Source organism: Camponotus vicinus, unplaced genomic scaffold (assembly GCF_025532165.1).
Source record: "Camponotus vicinus isolate PSW18456_S1 unplaced genomic scaffold, iyCamVici1.0 SCAF_6, whole genome shotgun sequence".
NCBI lineage: Eukaryota > Metazoa > Arthropoda > Insecta > Hymenoptera > Formicidae > Camponotus > Camponotus vicinus.
The window spans coordinates 5,050,028-5,067,912 of NW_028141978.1; the positions used below are offsets into that span (position 1 = coordinate 5,050,028).

Genomic DNA, 17,885 nt, shown 5'->3' on the forward strand with positions numbered 1-17,885 from the left:
CATGCGTGATCTTTCTTCCGCTAGGTAGAAGACGGAATATACGAAGAGTGCATATATAAAATGTATTAGAATTTCGATATATTACGAAATATCGTGCATATGAATTTGAATGCAAGCTGAATTAATTGTATAATTATTTCGAATGTGTCAATTTTTTTTGTGGGAGAATCAAGTATTTTTTAAGTATTTAAAAAGATAATTGTTTCATTTTATTATTATATATTGCAAAATATTGTTTGGTCAGTAATTATAATTAATTATAATTTTTTTAGATTTGTATTATATTTTCTCTAAAATATTTAATCAGCATAAAATTTAACATCAAATACATGTATATTTTGCAGATAATTTATTCTATATAATAATAATATTTTAAATATTTATCTCCGATATACATGTATATTCCATACGGAAGCAAAATTTTTTTCAGCTCGTCGAAATTCGGTCGTAAGTCGGCGTGAAAATGCCAAGCACGTTCGAAAGTTGGTTAGGCGTCGACGAACAGCGATCGCATTATCGATCGAAGCGACGGTTTATCGAACGAATCGACGAATGGGGCTTTATTCGCACGCCGGCTGGATTTTTATAGCGCGTCTCTCTCCGCCGGAGCGCATTTTTCTTGTTACGCCGGAGAGTGCTTTATGCGACGTGATCGAGTCGCGGGAACGATCGTATGCCTCTCAGAGGGTAATATCTCCAAGCCCGGGGACTCGCGAGCGTTTTGTCCCAACAGCCGAGCCTTTTCGCTCTTTCAACGAGGCGACCGAATGATTAAGCTGCCGATCGATTCGCATTTATTTTCTTCCCCGCGAGCCCCGCCTGTCCGCCCGTCGTGGCGATGCGAGGCACAGGTGCTACCAGGCGACCACAAAACGAGAACAACCCGCGCAAAGCTGCTTGCGCATCGATTTATATCCCCCATTCCCCCTTATCCGCAGCCTCCACCTCTCGCGCGCGACGTCTCTACTCGTCTCTTCTGTCCGTTTTCGACGTATCCGAAATCCGACTTTCAAACATGCACGTCGGCTTCGTCTGATGAAGGCGAACCGCGCGTTGCTTTATTCGGACTGTGATAGATGGTCTCGGTACACATGTATTGTACAGCTAGATATTTTTGTGCTTCATAAAGAAGAAATTCCTTTTAAATGTATAACAAAGAAATTAGGAACGTGAAAGTAGAAACATTTGTATAGATGAACATCTACATAATTAAGTAAGCGTATGATTAAGAGATTTAAAAGAAGAAATATTAATCGTTCAAATAATATTCGATTGTATGTTGAAAATCTTTATTTTAGAAAGATGTCCTGAATTTATCTTTATTTAAATATACCTTTATATCTAAATATATCTTTATATATTTTAGATAGATGTCTTAAATTTTAAAATTATTCAACCTCAATTTTTTGATGTTTCGAATCTAGGTTTATAAAATCTTATGTGAGATAACTCTTCGAATTTTGAAATAAAATTACATATAAAATATAATATTTTTTTCTCAGCTATTATAGCTAATATAGCTTTTATATCTTTTATATACATATATAGCTTTCTATTTATTTATATATTTATTTTATTAGAGTATATATTATCTTTTATAGAGTATATAAATCTGTATCATATGGAAACATATCAGTTTTATTTTTTAAACGAAATGCATTTATATGCACATATGACATTTTATTCGCATCTGAATAATATCGCAGAGCTATAACAGGGCTGCGTTCGGGAAACATCACCCGAGTGTACCCGGGTATCATTTTATCCTTGTTTAACATTCGGTGAACAATAAGGATAAAATGATACCCGGGGGCACTCGGGTGATGTTTCCGAACGCAGCCCAGCTGTTCTAACGTCAGATGCTCTAAACTCTAGCAGATGCTGTCATATGGCGCCAGCTAGCGGCACAAGCTTTCCTTAATGCTGACTGTAACACGTTCGGTTACGTTACAGTCGTTTGCGCGTGGTCGCGTTGTGTGTTTCTCTGTGAGTGATTTGTTCCTCTTATTTGCGCTATTCGAGACGCGTATATTTAAGACAGACATATATTCGGCAGCTCTGTAACAGCACCGGTCGTAAAATGGAGAATGTTTCCGTGTCCAAGGTAAGTGATACGACGCATGCAACCTGTTGCTATCGCCTGCTTAACCTCAAAATGCATAGCATCAACATGCTAAACTGTTACTATGAATAATGATTCGTATATTTTCATTATTTGTCTTAAAAATTTAATGAAAAATGTTAATGAATATGTCTTTGTTGCGACTTTTTTGTATGCGTGTAATACTATTTTCACTTATATTATTAAAAAGAATTATATTTTATATATCTTTTTAAATTGGAACTGATTATCTAATAGCTTATTGTGTAAAGTTGACAAAAAAATTATTGTATTTAACATTAACACATGTAAAATTTGTATATTGTACATTAGGTAATTACACATTAACAACTTGTACAATAATTTTGTTTACATTTGCGATTTGCGATGTTTGTCATCTTCATCACAATATATATACATCCAAAACTAAAGCTAAATTAATACAAAATTTTTGCTAAAATAAGTTAACGTTGCGAACATATAAGCAATTAATTTTACAAATAATAAATTAACAAAATTATATATTATCCTTGTGGTTACTGCATCGTTGTCTCCTCGGATAATTCTCCTTCTCTGTTTTTTCTTTATTTATATGACATTTACTCAAAAATATAGTTCATTACACACACGCACTAATTATCAAAATATGAAAATTAACAATTTACTATCTCAGACAGCACAAAAAGGCCAAAAGATGTCTTAAAGACGTCTAGAGGACTTTAAGGCGTCTTTAAGTCGTCTTTTAGATGTCTTTTGGACATGTGTGCTGTCTCGAATACTTTATATAGAATATATATACTATTTTATATAGAACTCTTAATATTATTCACATATGATGTATAACTTTATTGTATATGCAATATACAATAAAACGCAAGAATCACAATTTATACAAAGTTGCAATCCATTCAGCATTGTAAAATAGCACGTCTGAATTTACACAATGCTATCTTAATTAAAATTTAATATTATTTATAATTAATAATATTAGTTTTAAAATATATATTTATATTAATGAAATATTTACATATAATATGTAATATATTAATTTTCATAAAATAAATTAAAAGTTTAATAATTAAAAAATATAGCAAATAATTTATTTTAAAAAGTAAAGTTTTATATCAAATTTTAATCAAGATTTTATAAATATTAAAATTTAAAATACTTAATATTAAAAAAAAAATATTTATATATAATATATGATATAATAATTCCACAATGTTAGTTAATGAATAATACTCGCATTATAACAATTCATTGTAAAACTAAAGAGATCTGCAAAATGCAAGAATATATTATCGCTTTACCGAATCGCAGGATGATTTTAATCGAATAATCACTCGTGTTTCAATGATCAATAATGTACTACAAATAACGCATTTATGACACGCGGTTCATAAATATTAATTTAGTATGGAATGAATATAATTCTCTTTGCGCGACATTATGTTAACACGAGACTAGTTGAGATGCGGTAATCGCGGAAGTTAATTAGTTGCGCAGGCTAACAGTCTCTGTTAGCACGGAATATAATCACGTTTGGCATCTCTTAGTACTTGTTACGATCGTGTCTAGAGAGATAATACACGACAACATACGAAGTGTCTTGTAATGCTTCCTTCGAGTCTCGTGTGAATAATAATAGTACTATTGTACATATTTAAATAACAGAATGTTATAAAAATTTTTACGATGTGTTTAATATATATATATATAGCCATTATTGGGTTATCAAATATCTTAGAATTTATATTATATCAAACAAATTTGACATTTAAATGGCAATTGCTGGGACGCATATATTATCTATTGATTTATTTATTCGAAATCGCGTGAATCGACAAAACGATGGTATATTTTTGGATATTGCATTTTGCGAATATTTACTTTTAATTTTAACTTGTACATGTCTCTCTATTCACTTATGTTATAATTAGAGATGATAAAATGCGTGCGTATATTATTCATTAGTAACAGAGAAAATATATTGTATAAATTCAAACACGGGATTTTCCAGTGTCGAGCGAATCATAGTTTCATAATTGTTACTTTTGCATTCTCTTGTTATATAAATAAAGTTGTATTCGATTAACGTCGGAATGTTACGTATCGTGTGATTATAATTAACCATGTTTTCGCGAATGAATATTACATGAATGATATGAAAGAGCAATAAACATGAGAACAGAAGAAGGAACAGATGGTCCGGGGACGCATGACGGAATAATCATGGAATGTATGAGCAATTTCATTATTCTAAATATTATTAATTTATTATAATAAATAAAATTGAGTAAAATTTAATTGCTTCCTAAGCGTTAATGATTCACTTGAACAATTAACTTCGCGCGCACATAAAATACATTTTAATACTAAAATCAAAAGAGAAATATTTTTTTAATATACTTTATTTTTGTACGTCAAACCAACATCGCCTTGTTATTTTAATTTAAACGATGAGTAATAAATCTGATATTAATACAATATATGTCGAGAGTAAATAATTCGGGAAACATTTTAATATCAAAAGAGATGGAGAGCAATTAATTGCAATTAATACATAATATAATTTACAGAATGATAGATGTCAGGACGTTTTCGAATATTTTTTAAAGCTTATTTTGCGACTAAATTCAGAATTATTTCAATAATAAGAATTTGATAAAACAATTTCATATCAAGTTGATATAAAGTTAATTTATTTTGGTTTTTACTATATAATTACAGTATTCTGTGCAATCAACTGTGACAATTTAATACATATTTTTGAAATCTATTTACAGCATTTTGGAAGCAAAGATGCTAGCATAATGTTAAGCATTTTTATTATTAATTTTCTACTAATTGGTAAAAGCAATAAATTTTAGAACAACAAATAATTATCAATAAATTGACATTTAATTATGTTATATATTCAAATTTTACTTCTCTCGATGCGAGATTAATGAAAGTCAATTTGCAAGAAAATTACATTTTATCTTTTTTAATTATATACAATTTGATGTATAATAATTCTTATAATATATACAATAAAATTTAAAAGTGCGTGAAATTTTGAAGTGACAAAGACAATAATATCGTTATTTTAATGTAAGACAAATATTGCATACGTAATAGAGCATAATATCAATTACGATTTTTTTAGGGTGTATTTGCTTACAAAGGTAGTTACAGAATTGGCAAAAGGAAAAGAAAAGCTAAATACCCAGAATATTTTGACGAACCTTGGTATATTGCATATAGCGAAACTTGGAGATATATTGAACAAGCTGCAGAGGTACACAGTATATATCGTGCATTTAGTTTCATCCATAAATCTCAATTTAACAGACGCCAGAGTACCTAACAGAATGCGTTAATATTTCAGAATGTCAGAGCCAAAATGTTTCAACAGGTTATGTCCAATTTGGAGACTTTTGTGTCAAAAATAAAATCGAATCCATTAAATACAACATCCTATGAAATACCTACAGCTATTTTGTTAACAGGTGAAAACATATGTTAAACCTGCTACAATTTTTATGAAAAATTATACTCTTATACTTTTTTACATTTAATTTATCTAATAATCTACCTAAGCTAAAATTTTATTTCGAATTACTAAGGAATATTTTTTTCATTAGCGAATTTCGATAAATACAATTTACAAATAAATTAAAATTATAGGGGTTAATGTTCCCGATCACACGACACTTTTCGATACAGCGATATCTAAGCTTAGCAAGATAACGTCACACGTAGCAGTGCTATGGAGTAAAGACTGTAACAATTTGAAAAATATCATCGAAGATACTATATATCAATTTATTCAAAAATCGAAATCGGTTAGTTCGCAATAATAGTTGCGTACAAGTTTTGCTTATTTCAATTTTCAAATATAAATCATTATTATTTGTAGGATGATGTTCCTCAATTGCGTAAAAGTCAATGCACTATGCGTGCCTTAAAAGAATGGTTTGTCGAATATGAGGATCCTGAAGATCCTTTGATCATAATTTTACCAGATTTCGAGAGTTTTTCCACTAACGTTTTACACGATTTTATTTTGGTGTTAAGGTATGGTATTAATTTTTAATGATAATGTTTTAATGGATCATGCAAGATACACTTGCATGATCAATAAATTATTTAAATTCACGCACATGATAAACAATTGTGAAAAAAATTCTCTAATAAAAAATTTTTGCAGTTCATACAGAAATACATTGAAGTTCGTACTTATATTTGGTGTCGCGACAACATTACATATTGTACATAGATCACTGACATATGACGTCACATCCAAGTTAGTAGTACAGGCAAGTTAAGCAAAAATTTTTGCACAACACCGCTTATAATATTTTCATATTTTGTATTATATTTGCTATTCGCTTTTAGGTATTCCATACACAAACACAAGTCGAAACACTATCCGATGTACTAGAGAACACTGTCTTCTCCTCAAAAATCCCATTCAAATTAATCGGTCGTGCGTTTCAATTACTGACCGATATTTTCCTGTTCTATGATTTTTCGGTTGATAATTTTTTACAAAATTTTAAGGTAACAAAAAATGAAAGAATCAATTCCTCGCAATACACTACTTGTAAATGTTTCATTTTTTTTAGATATGTATGATACAGCATTTTTACGGTAATAATATAAGCTCTCTGTGTTGTAAACCAAAAGACATTAAAGAAAGGATATCTAAACTCGCAGATGAAAACATCGCAGACATTAAAAATTTACCGTCTATTGCAAAATACTTGAAGACATCTAGCAAAGTAACGAATGGGAACGATAAACTTAGCGACATAGAATTTAAGGTTCGTACTGTTTACAAGAATTAAAAGGAGGCCATCAAAAATCATATATACTATCAATAACAGAGGAATATCTTTCAATTAATACATTAATATATATAATTGAGTTTATATATTTTTAAAATTTTAATTTAACATCTCATCAAGCTACTTAATAAAAAGAATAATTTTTTTAATAAGGTTTTTCTGAAATTTGTGTCCGAATAGAATTATTATTGATGTATAATTTTGACTACATGTGCTCTTGAATTATCGCCTTCAAAAACTCAATTTCTTGTAGGAACTACTGGAATCGTTATTAATTAAATTTCACAAATTTATGAATCAGTTTTTAATCATTTTAAGATGTTTGCACTGCTTAGTTGCTCCATTACCAGGCGCGCCAATGGGTAAACAGGTATAATGCTTTATCAATTTAAGATGAAATATTGATATATATGTATATATATATTTCACATATATGTTATACATATATCAGAAGTCGAAATCTCACGAAACAATATAAAAATTATTTTAGTTGCGAGAAGTTTACACCAAAGCGGTTTATACGAATAATCTCACAGAATCATGCGAATATAAAGAATGTTTGAAATTATTGGGATTTTTGTCGAAGGAGGAACTCCTCTCGAAACTCGAATCTATCATAAAGATCATTGAAGATTCCAAAGATCCGGTGATTAAGAAAATTAAAACCAATCTCGACTCTCGCATCAATGCGATTCGAGAGGCTAGCTTAAGTGCCACAAAAGGATCTTTTGAAATAATCAGCGTGGAGGAAAAACTTAGTCGTATGCAGCTAAAGGAAGTATGTGTGAATATCATTCTTTAATTTTTTTACGCTCGAAAAATACCTTCGTGTCACGTTACATTATTTTTTACTGCTAAACTAATGTTTTCATATTAAATAATATCAAGCTGATAAAATACAAGTTTATTTTTATTATACTTTATGTATAAATTAACCAGATTTTACCATTTTACGTAAAGTCACGAAAGTAATTTCTTTTTCTCTCTTCACTGTCACAATCGAATACAAATCAATATCTCGTACCCTAGAGATGAAGATTGTCGACGAAGTATGAACGCGGTGATTAGTGACTTTCATTCAATTCTACCACGTGTCCTCTTTTCAGAAATTGCTTAAAATGAGTCAGCAGCAGTCGCGTTCCGCTTACAAACAGGCGCAACACGATTTAATCGATTATCTGGATCGAGAAGTCTTTTCCGTTCACCTGATCGAGCCGAGTCGCGTGACGGCTCACGAGATATTCTGTTACAGCGACGGAAACCTGGCGAAGCACCACATCCGCGGCTCTTTGAGGGCCGCCATACACATGGGATTGAACGATCCGCAGATGTACCTGGATGTGAGTGGACAAGTTCGGCATGAATGGCTCGCGCACGCGATTTCATTATTTCATTATTTTTCTCGCGTCATCGAACATATCGAGTATGCCCGACAAATCGTTCACGGCAAATTGAATCTTTAAATAATATAAATACATCTATATAAATATATACGCAGTCTCGCGTTCGAAGCCTCGTGCATTAATGCTCACGTATTAAAAATCCAGTATAAAAAGGACGAGAAAAGAGACGATATCATTTATCGATTTCATGCATTTTAAATTGTTAAATCACTTGTGATTTGTGATTTTAAATTATTCAACCTTTAAATTTTTTACTTTTCAATACTATCGGCTCATCTTTTTTTCTCTTGTCCCTTCTTCCGGGACTTTCGAATTGATATAGCGGAATTCGTATTAATATGACACAATCAGTTTTTAAGTACAGGCGATCTTTGGATTAATCGATCTCGCTGCAGGCTGTCGCGGTATTTAATCTTTCTTCATACGAGCCATTCATCGGCGACCGCTGAAAAAAATTGCTCTTATCTCATTTTTCCGCGATGCAGTTAATTGGAAATGCATATTTCAGTGCGATTGCTGCAAATTGGAAAACGACGACGACATTCCGCGCACGCTGCCCGACCTGAGTATAATTTATAAGCTGCATTTGGAGTCCAGGAAGCTGATCAATATGTACGACTGGCTACAGGTAACAATCCCGGCCCGTGCTCATGTTTACAGGTTAATCCCTGTTACACTTACGGTCACGAACTCGGCGGACCGTCTCGTGATTTTAATCGCCGCCGCCACCGCCCCCGCCGCGAGCGATTCACGCAAGCACGTCATTGTAAGCAAGGCGCACACAAGGAGTGCCGAGTGCTTTATCGCCGGCCGGTTGTTAGCCAGTAAAATGCTTCTTGTGAAAATTGCGCCGGCGAAAACGTGCTCTAAGCTGAACGGTTCAACGACGCCGATCGCGAGAGAATTATTGGACGTTTAACATACGAGAGATTAAGACCTTTTTTTCGTAATAAAATTTTTTTCTTCATTATTAAGTTTTTTTTGGTAAGAAATTCAAGAGCTTTGTTTCTCAAGGTCTTTAAGTTTTTGTTATTTGAAATATATTTTGACATTCTTGAAATTTTAAATTATTCCTCATTTTGATTGCGTATTTTTAGTTTTATTGTTAAGACGACGCAATATATTCTTTTAGGCGTTCCTGACAATCATAGATCCGCAAACTCAGGCTACGGAGCAGCGCGATGTGGATCCGCAGCTACAGTATCCTTTATAAAAGTTTCCGCGCGAGAAGCAACCCTCGCGTTCAAAGTGATCGACTCTCGTCGTGATTTGTATTATCTACGTTGTCTTTGAAATTCATATCATGCCTCCTAACGCGCGGATCTTACTCCGTAGACGTAACTTCAGCGAATTAGATGCCTCCTAGTTTGAATAATTCGCACGTATTATCTCGCATTTCATCACGTAGTAACTTATCCTTAACGGAGAGAATTCACAGAGCTCGGTTTACTCAAGCGGTTGCCGCCTTGCAGTTCCTCGGTTTCATCAAGACTTCGCGAAGGAAGACGGATCATGTAAAACGCCTTACGTAATAACAATATTGCGTGTTTGATTGTTTGTCTTGTTTGTTCATACAACTTGTTATGCGTGGTAAAAACATATTTTCGAAATATTTTATTTTGTATCATTTATACGAGAATGAATAAAACAGTATTTTAAAATAAGTGAATCTCCTTTTCTTCTAAGCGCAATCTCATGTATATCTCCCAATTTAAATATTTATTCACTTTCAAAATTCGAAGATGTTGGCATTGAATAATTTTTAATTTTTGATTTTAATTATAAATAAAGATGTAAAAATTGCATGCACACACAATGATTTAATATACATATAAAATATTGATGCTTATGAATTTTATGAATTTTATGAATTAAGAAAATTAAAGCTGGATTTACGGATTCGACTGAATGTCCTAGATTGACATGTACATCTTAATGAAATATTTTTTATCATTTTCACGATAATGACTTGAACGTGATTGAAGACGCGTATCTTGTGTATTTATTTTAATCTTCGTTTTTTAGAATCGAAAAGATGACGGAAGTTATTATATCGAGTTCGTAGTGGAATAATTTAACGACTTGCACATATATCGATGATCGCGCGTTCCGTATTTGCATAAATTTTCGCCCGTCGTGATCTTGAAATCCCGAAGCAAACCGACGTGCAATTTTTCTTTCGTTTCTTTTCTTCGGCTCTCAAAAAATCCGCAATATCGATTACACCGTCTTTGTGGCGGCGTCGAGCGTGCCACGCGTTCCACAGAGATGTGAAAAAAATTCGGCCGAGAGCACACGGCAATCGTTTCCGCATTTTAACGTGGACGAATATCGATTAATCGGATTCCGTCGACGGCCTTTTTTCTCGCCCAGCGACACGGTTGAAAGTTAACATTCCAAGCGACAATTTTTAATCCTTCGTTCGATGATGGATGAAATTTATTTGTGTCAAAATTTAACGGTAATGCCTTTCTAAAAAAATTTTTTCTTTAAATAAAATTAAGACCAATATTCCAGAAGGAATTAAAAGTAAAATCCAACAAAATTGTAGATGACGAATGATTTATGCTTTTTGAAGCTTACGAAAGTTTACGCAGTTACGTAATATTATCCGCTTATCTCTCTAGCCCACATCAAAGTTACCTATTTCTATTATATTCGTGAACGTGACGACATTATCGGTCCTCGTTACACGTCATGTCCTCGCGAACAATCCCCGCGTTACAATCCATTGTCACGAGTATCGTGACGTAGCACATTCACAGTACAGATCCACCGGGATAATGTTCGGACAAAGCCAGACGTAGATTGCCCCTGCGTTTCTCTCTCTCTCCCTTCCTCCCCCTCTCTCTCTCTCTCTTTCGGTTAATCATAAAATAATCCCGGATTCAAAGGAGAGTGACGATGCACAGGCAAGGATTCGGTAAAGGTTACCGTCCATGCATTGATTGGAAGGGATGCTCCTGATGCACAGAGTACGTTAACCCTTGGCTCGCCTTTGACCCTTGCCGAGAAAGGACAAGGGATGTGGAAAGGTACAGAAAGGGGTGAGCTTGGATAGCATCCTCCGTTGTGCAGGAAGGTTCAAGGATATAGGATAACTTCGGTGTCAAAGGAGCGTATTGTGAAATTTCCTGAGAGGATCTTTCGTATCGCGTTCGTAGACATGGATCTGCCTACGGTACTTAATTTTTAAATTTAAAAAATCGAAGAAAAAAACAATTTTAGGATCTAGTTGAACTTTAAAAATACACTTTTTTAAATTCTATGCTATTGAAAACTTAATTAGTCGACAAAAATCCTATGATTCGCATATTAAAAAACGGCTGGACGTGATACTTGATTTTTAAAAAATTTGAGAAACTCTAAAATCCTCGTAATAGATGAGTATGTTGGGTATAATATCCTAAAATATAAGATTCAAAGAATATTATAAGATTTGAATTTGCTAACAATTAAAGATGTAAAAAAAAGAGATCTCTTATGATATTTCGTATCACACACATATAAAGCATCGGAACACAATAATTTCGATATCAAAGGAAATGAAAGTCCTGAGAGTCGGGTATTCTGAGGACGTTGTTCTATTGGTCTTCGCGGAGGACTTTGGCTCGTATGCAGATGAATGGAGATACGAGGCAACCGAGCTTGCATATCCACTTTGCCTTTCACGTTGAACGCAACGCGGGATCGGGTGGTGATATCGATTCGACGCGTTCCCGAAGGTCTCGCTTGGATTGATGGCTATCTTACTTCAAATGGACCGACGCGGCGGGATGGTATGACGAGATATGGCTGCGTTTCAGAGATTGTGCATTGATAAATAAAACAGCTCTCATGAGATTAGACGAATTATGGAAATAATTTTTTGTTCGAATCAGTAATAAAAAATTTGCTTCTTCCCTACAAATATATTTTGAGGACTAGTCTTAATTAAATAAAGATGTCAGATTGCGTTAAAGAATTTTTTGATTAAGATTGAGCTCGGCGCCATCCTATATATTTGCCACGTAGCTTACATACGAGATAGTGAATTAAGTGTCTTACGAGGAGATAAATTTTCAAGAGAAAAGTTTTGTTTCAATAACGCCAAATCTGTTTTCGCACTCTCTATCTTTCTCGCGTCGCGTCCCGATCCTTATCCGCATCCCGCATCGATCCTCGCGCTTCCACATGCCCGAAGAAAATCCATTTGCAAGAAAAATCTATGAGGGAGGTCCACTTCTCCAACTCGAGCAAAGTGCAGATACGCGGCGAGAATCAGTTTTCCGGGTCGGGGCTGCCTGAACTCTCGTAACCTTCGTGCTCAATCGACGGCGCGACCCCGATATCCTTTCGGCATCCTCTTTAACTTGTCGCTATCGTTATATCGGATCTGCTCGGCGACGGTCGACGGAGAAACGAAGTCTATTCTTTTTCCGGCTGTGCATGCACGCGCGAGACCGACTTGTATATTTCTCGGATACGATTGCACCGATTTCTCTCCGAAGCACATAGCTCTTCCGGCGAAACAAAACCAACAAAACTTTATTCTGTTTCGCTGCGAAAAGCCTTTCCTCCATCATTTTTGAAAAATTACTTAGTTACTTTGTTATTCTGCGTTATAGAAATGAATCAAAATAAGTTTGATAAGTATTTATGTAACGATTCAATTGCTTTCTTGTACCTTTGAGGTGAAGGATCGATTTAAAAATTCGACTTAATTTTTTCATCATGTCAAATTTCGCTCGACTTGAGAATTTAAAAAAATATTTACTTCTGGCCCATTTTTTCGATTTTATAACTTTCTAAAATTTTCATCGAAGGGATGACACCGCGTGTACGTACACATGTGGACGCGAACGTTTCTGTTTCGACGTGATGTAATTTAAAATCAATGTGATATTCGATATCGATAAAACGATTGGCGAGTAGATAGATGACGCGCATTACGATGTCGTCGACGCGTTCGCCGCGGTTTTCACAAGTACCTACAATTACCAATTATAATAGCGCGCCGACTAATTAGTAAACAGTAGTAATAACAACGCGCGTTTATCGATCAGCGACCTGGGAACCGACCGCATCGCTCGCTAATAATCATCAGTTTCAGCCGTTCCCTCGTTTGCCGGGTGACCGCTCGCGGATTCTCCTTCTCGTTAGACAAGTAAAAACTGGTATTTGGAGGTTTCGTGAAAGAAAAATAAAATGTTGATTAAGAGAGAATTTTTTCCCATATTTTTAATTCATCTTCGTCGCTATAGATCCACAAATTGTAAATATTGAACTTTTCGAGCGGATATATTTACATCAATATAATGTAAGATAGAGACTTATCAGAGTATCATTCCCCCCAAGCTAAATAAAGGCTGGTATTTTGAAGTTTCATGAAAGAAAAATAGAATGTTGGTCAAGAGAGAATTTTTTTCCGTTATTACAACATTTAAGTAGCGTACCGTTTTTTTATTCTTTATGCGGCTCTCTATTTGCGGATTCGAATATCCGAACATCCGATATATGCAATATTCTTCTGCGCATTTCAAAGACAAATGTGTGTCGGATAAAATCTCTTTTTATTATCCATTAATATTATTTCGATAATTTTCTCATATTCTTTTTCTGATTTATTCTTTCCGAAGAATTATATAGTTTTACTCCGATAATGTAAATTCACGAACATTCGAGGATTAATATATATCTCTTGCGGAGAACAATCTGTGCGTCATAGCGCTTTTATCTCCAAATACAACGACACACACATACAGACATCTCTTCGGAGATCCGCGAATACCGTAGAAAACTACCCTCGGGTATCTCGGAATTTCTCAGCGCAGATGACTACATTTCCCATGGGAGACGGTCTTCCTTCTCGGACTTATTTTCGTGCAAGATGAAAGGAAGCGTTTGCGGTGGTCACAGAGTGTCGCGAGGAGAGGGAAGTGCTCTCGAATCCTTAGAGGTCTCTACAAGCCGTCCTCCAACACGGAAATCAATCTCGACAGCTTCTCGCATCAATCTCGCATCACACCTGAAGCGCCCAATCACGTCCGCGCGGGGTGTCCGCTGTTCGTCCATTTGGGAAAAAAGTTCGCCTCGAAAATCCTCGTGTGGCACGAGAGAATAGCCGATGACGAGAAGCAAGAGGGACGATACCTTCGCCTGAGATCGCTCGCCTGGATGAGCGGTTGGGTATATTGGTTCCCGATAGATGGACCGGCCATCGAACAAATTTTTTATCACGGAAGAAGTACGTCGTGAACATCACTTAGAATTCGAAATATCGATTTTACAACATTTGGAAGATAATTTGCGCATCTAAAATATAAAATTCTCCTCCATGGGGATTGATAAAAAATCTATGAATACAAAGTAATGAATGCAAATTAGCGCGCTTCAAAGGGAAAGCTCAAGAATTGCCCAATGCATTGAGCTTTTGCTCGATAATTATCGATCACAGTCATAGAATGAGAGCAAAGGAGATTGGATGTGACTTCTGATAGGACGCCATAACTACTACGTGGTAAGAGGATTGGAAGCTCATTTTGCACGAGCTTCGATAGCTCCATCGAGAGGCAATCATATGATAGAATTTATCATGAATAGCCCATCAAAGATAGCCGCGAAATTCATTTGCAACGTACGCTCGATATTTGGTAACGTGAGCGAAACTACCTATTTGAATTTATGAATGTATTAAATTGCATAAATAAATGGATTACGTAGAAACATAATTTATAAATAATTAAAGTGAAAAATTAATGTTGTTACGTAAAAATGTGATTCATAAATGTGACAATTTAAATTCTTTATTCTATTTCATATGTAATTTTTTATCTTGTAATATCCTGCTTTATTAAAACCTCGTATATGTCGTGTAATTAAATGTAAAGCTGCGAGGTAAAACAGTCCGACGATATTAATGGCAATATTATGAATTTGTCCTACTTTGATAAAGTCGCTGGCTCAATCTACTCTCTTTCTCTCTCTCTCTCTCTCTCTTCCTCTCTAATCCATCATATAAAATTAATAAGTCTCGATGCAACACAAATGCAAATGAATGGTGCAACGTAATTAAAAATCAATGCTGTCATCAGAACTCGGGTCAAAATAGATTCGTAATATTACTAACCGCGTCAATTAATGTCAACCGCTCGTAAATTGTGTCGCGTTTTATCGTGACTCTTTGCAATGCTCAATTAAATTTTCGCGGACGTGCGAATAAATTGTTGGCAACATAAAAATATATACGCCGAAATGTATGCCGTAATTTGCAACCAACGTATATTTTTCGCTCGTCCGTTCGCCTGCGCAATTCATATTTAAATATCAAAAAATATCCGTGTTGAAACTTTCATATTGCATGTATGCCGTGAGATATATGTATACGTGTTGAATCCTTTATTTATACACATTTTTTTAACAAAAATATAGTCGTAGTTTACAACGCGATAAGCGCGATATTTCTTTAATAATCACAATTTATTTCCACATAGTTCGCGTATTTACACAAAAGGGTTAAATCCGCCGTACTTTTCGCACGAAGAATAAACATATCAGTCACGACGATTACGCGTTATCTCGGATGGAGGGAGGGGGAGCGTTTCATTGCCGTAAATCCTGATAGAAGCCCCTGCGCTTTTGAACCTGACCCCTCGCTTGTCGTCACCCTCCGCAAACGCGTTATTGCGATTGAGTGCAGCCAACACTCGTGCTGAACATCGATCCTCGAGCGTGTCAGAAGCCTCGACATTAATGCACGTTGTCGCGCGTAATTATGAATCAGAATCGAGTAATCCTGCAGGATAATGTAGCGTGAGCCGCGAGAAGAGCGCTTTGTGGAGTCCATCCGTCGCAAGAGGATCACGGACGAGCGGGCAAAAATTATCGACCTATTATCGGATAAAGCCAGAGACTGTATATCCCGGGATAATTATTTTTCAGCAGAATTTCAGCAACATATATAGCAACGGTCCGAAATAATTTCGCGTTATTGCGCAAAGCCCGATGTTATCATGCGAGTCGAATAATTTCCCATTTAATTTCGGGCAGATTTGTGCACGTGTCAAGGCTAGAGCGTTTATCACAGTCGCACTCGTACACGCTGATGAGATTCCGTGAGTTCTGTCACACGATAATTCTCGTGAAATAATAATATGCAGAAATTTCAGCATCAGTGTGCAAAATACAGAAATAATCCTTACTCTATATACATTATAATGCAAGATATTATCGTCGTTTATTTGCATTGTTTTCAGAGTCACTGTATTAGTCGCGGATAGAATATTGCGGTATAAAGCACACTCGAATTTACATGTAATAATCGCAAATGATAATCGATGTGGAAGTTGTATCGCGAGGTAGAAATTATAATTATTAATATTATATTTAGTTCTAATTATATAGCTAAATTCATTTGTTATTTTTGTAATCCTTGGAGTTCTCAATTCTAAAAATCTCCAATCTCCTTACACAAGTGTTTATGTACTTTATTCATATCATCTGTTAATTTTATCGTTTAGAGATTTAATTAAAAAAATTAAAATTGATAAAAATTTAATAATAATAAATAATAACATTTATGATATATATGCGATATAACTAAAGTTTCTCTCTCTCTCTCTCTCTCTCTCTTTCTGAAAAACCGACCATATCTTGTCTCCAATCACGAGTGGGGTAAGTTCTCCCGCTGTGGGCAAGTAATTCGCAATTGGCTCTGCTAATTCTCCGCGCGCGGGCCTTTTCGGCTAATTTCAATTAGGGATAATTGATTGCTTTACACCCGTCGTTCGTACTCGGCCCGTCCTCTTTGTCCGCGCTCGACAGAGGACCACTTCGCGACGGAGACAGTCGTCAAGATCGAAAGGCGGAGTGAGACATCGCGGAGTGAGAAAGAGAGAGAACGCTTGTGGGTGGAGTAGAGTACGATATCTCCTTCAACAATCGAGGGTCCGAGCAGAACGTGGAAGCAGGGTAAGAGGGGGGAATTTAATCGCATGCGGTCCATTCCTATTCAACCATTCAATCCAACTACCATTGCAGTCAGCTACCGTGAAGGATATCGCTCCTCTAATTGTTGACCATCGATCACTCGATGATCGAGTAAGCGCGAAAAGACGGAAGATTAACATGTTTTCGATTAATTCAGGTCTCTTTTGTCACGATTCTTTAAAGGTTTAAAATCTTCCAAAACAAACACAAGTATTTTTTAAAGATTTCAAAATGTTCAAATATTCACACACCCACTCGCACAGTCAGATGTCATCGAGCGACGAGTTTCTATATCCGGCTGCGACACCCCTTCTCGTTAAAGCCCGCGGCGGTCTCGCGATTGCGATGAAGAAAATGTTTGCGCGAAACAAGGAATTAAGGGGGGCGTCGCCGCTTTATGCGAAAACTCCCTCCTCTCGCACGTGCGAGGTCTCTTCTCGCCCTAGGCAAGAAGAGGGAAGATTGCTTCGACTTGGCACAGCCGAGCAAAATTTTATCCCGATAAGAGATAAATATAAGGAGAGAATTTTTTATAAATATTTTTATATATTTAAATTTCTCTTATAATCTTGCGCCCTTTTT

At 35.2% G+C, this 17,885-nt stretch overlaps 2 protein-coding genes across 5 annotated transcripts in view; one reads left to right on the plus strand and one right to left on the minus strand.

Moving 5' to 3' along the window:
* Window positions 1-17,885, minus strand: part of Fas1 (fasciclin 1 Fas1 domain-containing) — a 279,676-nt gene that overhangs the window by 65,978 nt on the left and 195,813 nt on the right. The window lies entirely within an intron of this gene.
* On the plus strand, window positions 1,936-10,000 carry Orc3 (origin recognition complex subunit 3). Its single transcript, XM_083102788.1, has 14 exons — window positions 1,936-2,104; window positions 5,250-5,381; window positions 5,472-5,592; window positions 5,771-5,928; window positions 6,003-6,160; window positions 6,294-6,402; window positions 6,482-6,646; window positions 6,712-6,909; window positions 7,187-7,303; window positions 7,424-7,711; window positions 8,040-8,273; window positions 8,845-8,964; window positions 9,469-9,536; window positions 9,775-10,000. Exons 1-14 carry the CDS (start codon window positions 2,081-2,083, stop codon window positions 9,866-9,868), a joined length of 1,986 nt encoding a protein of 661 aa, XP_082958914.1. The 5' UTR covers window positions 1,936-2,080; the 3' UTR covers window positions 9,869-10,000.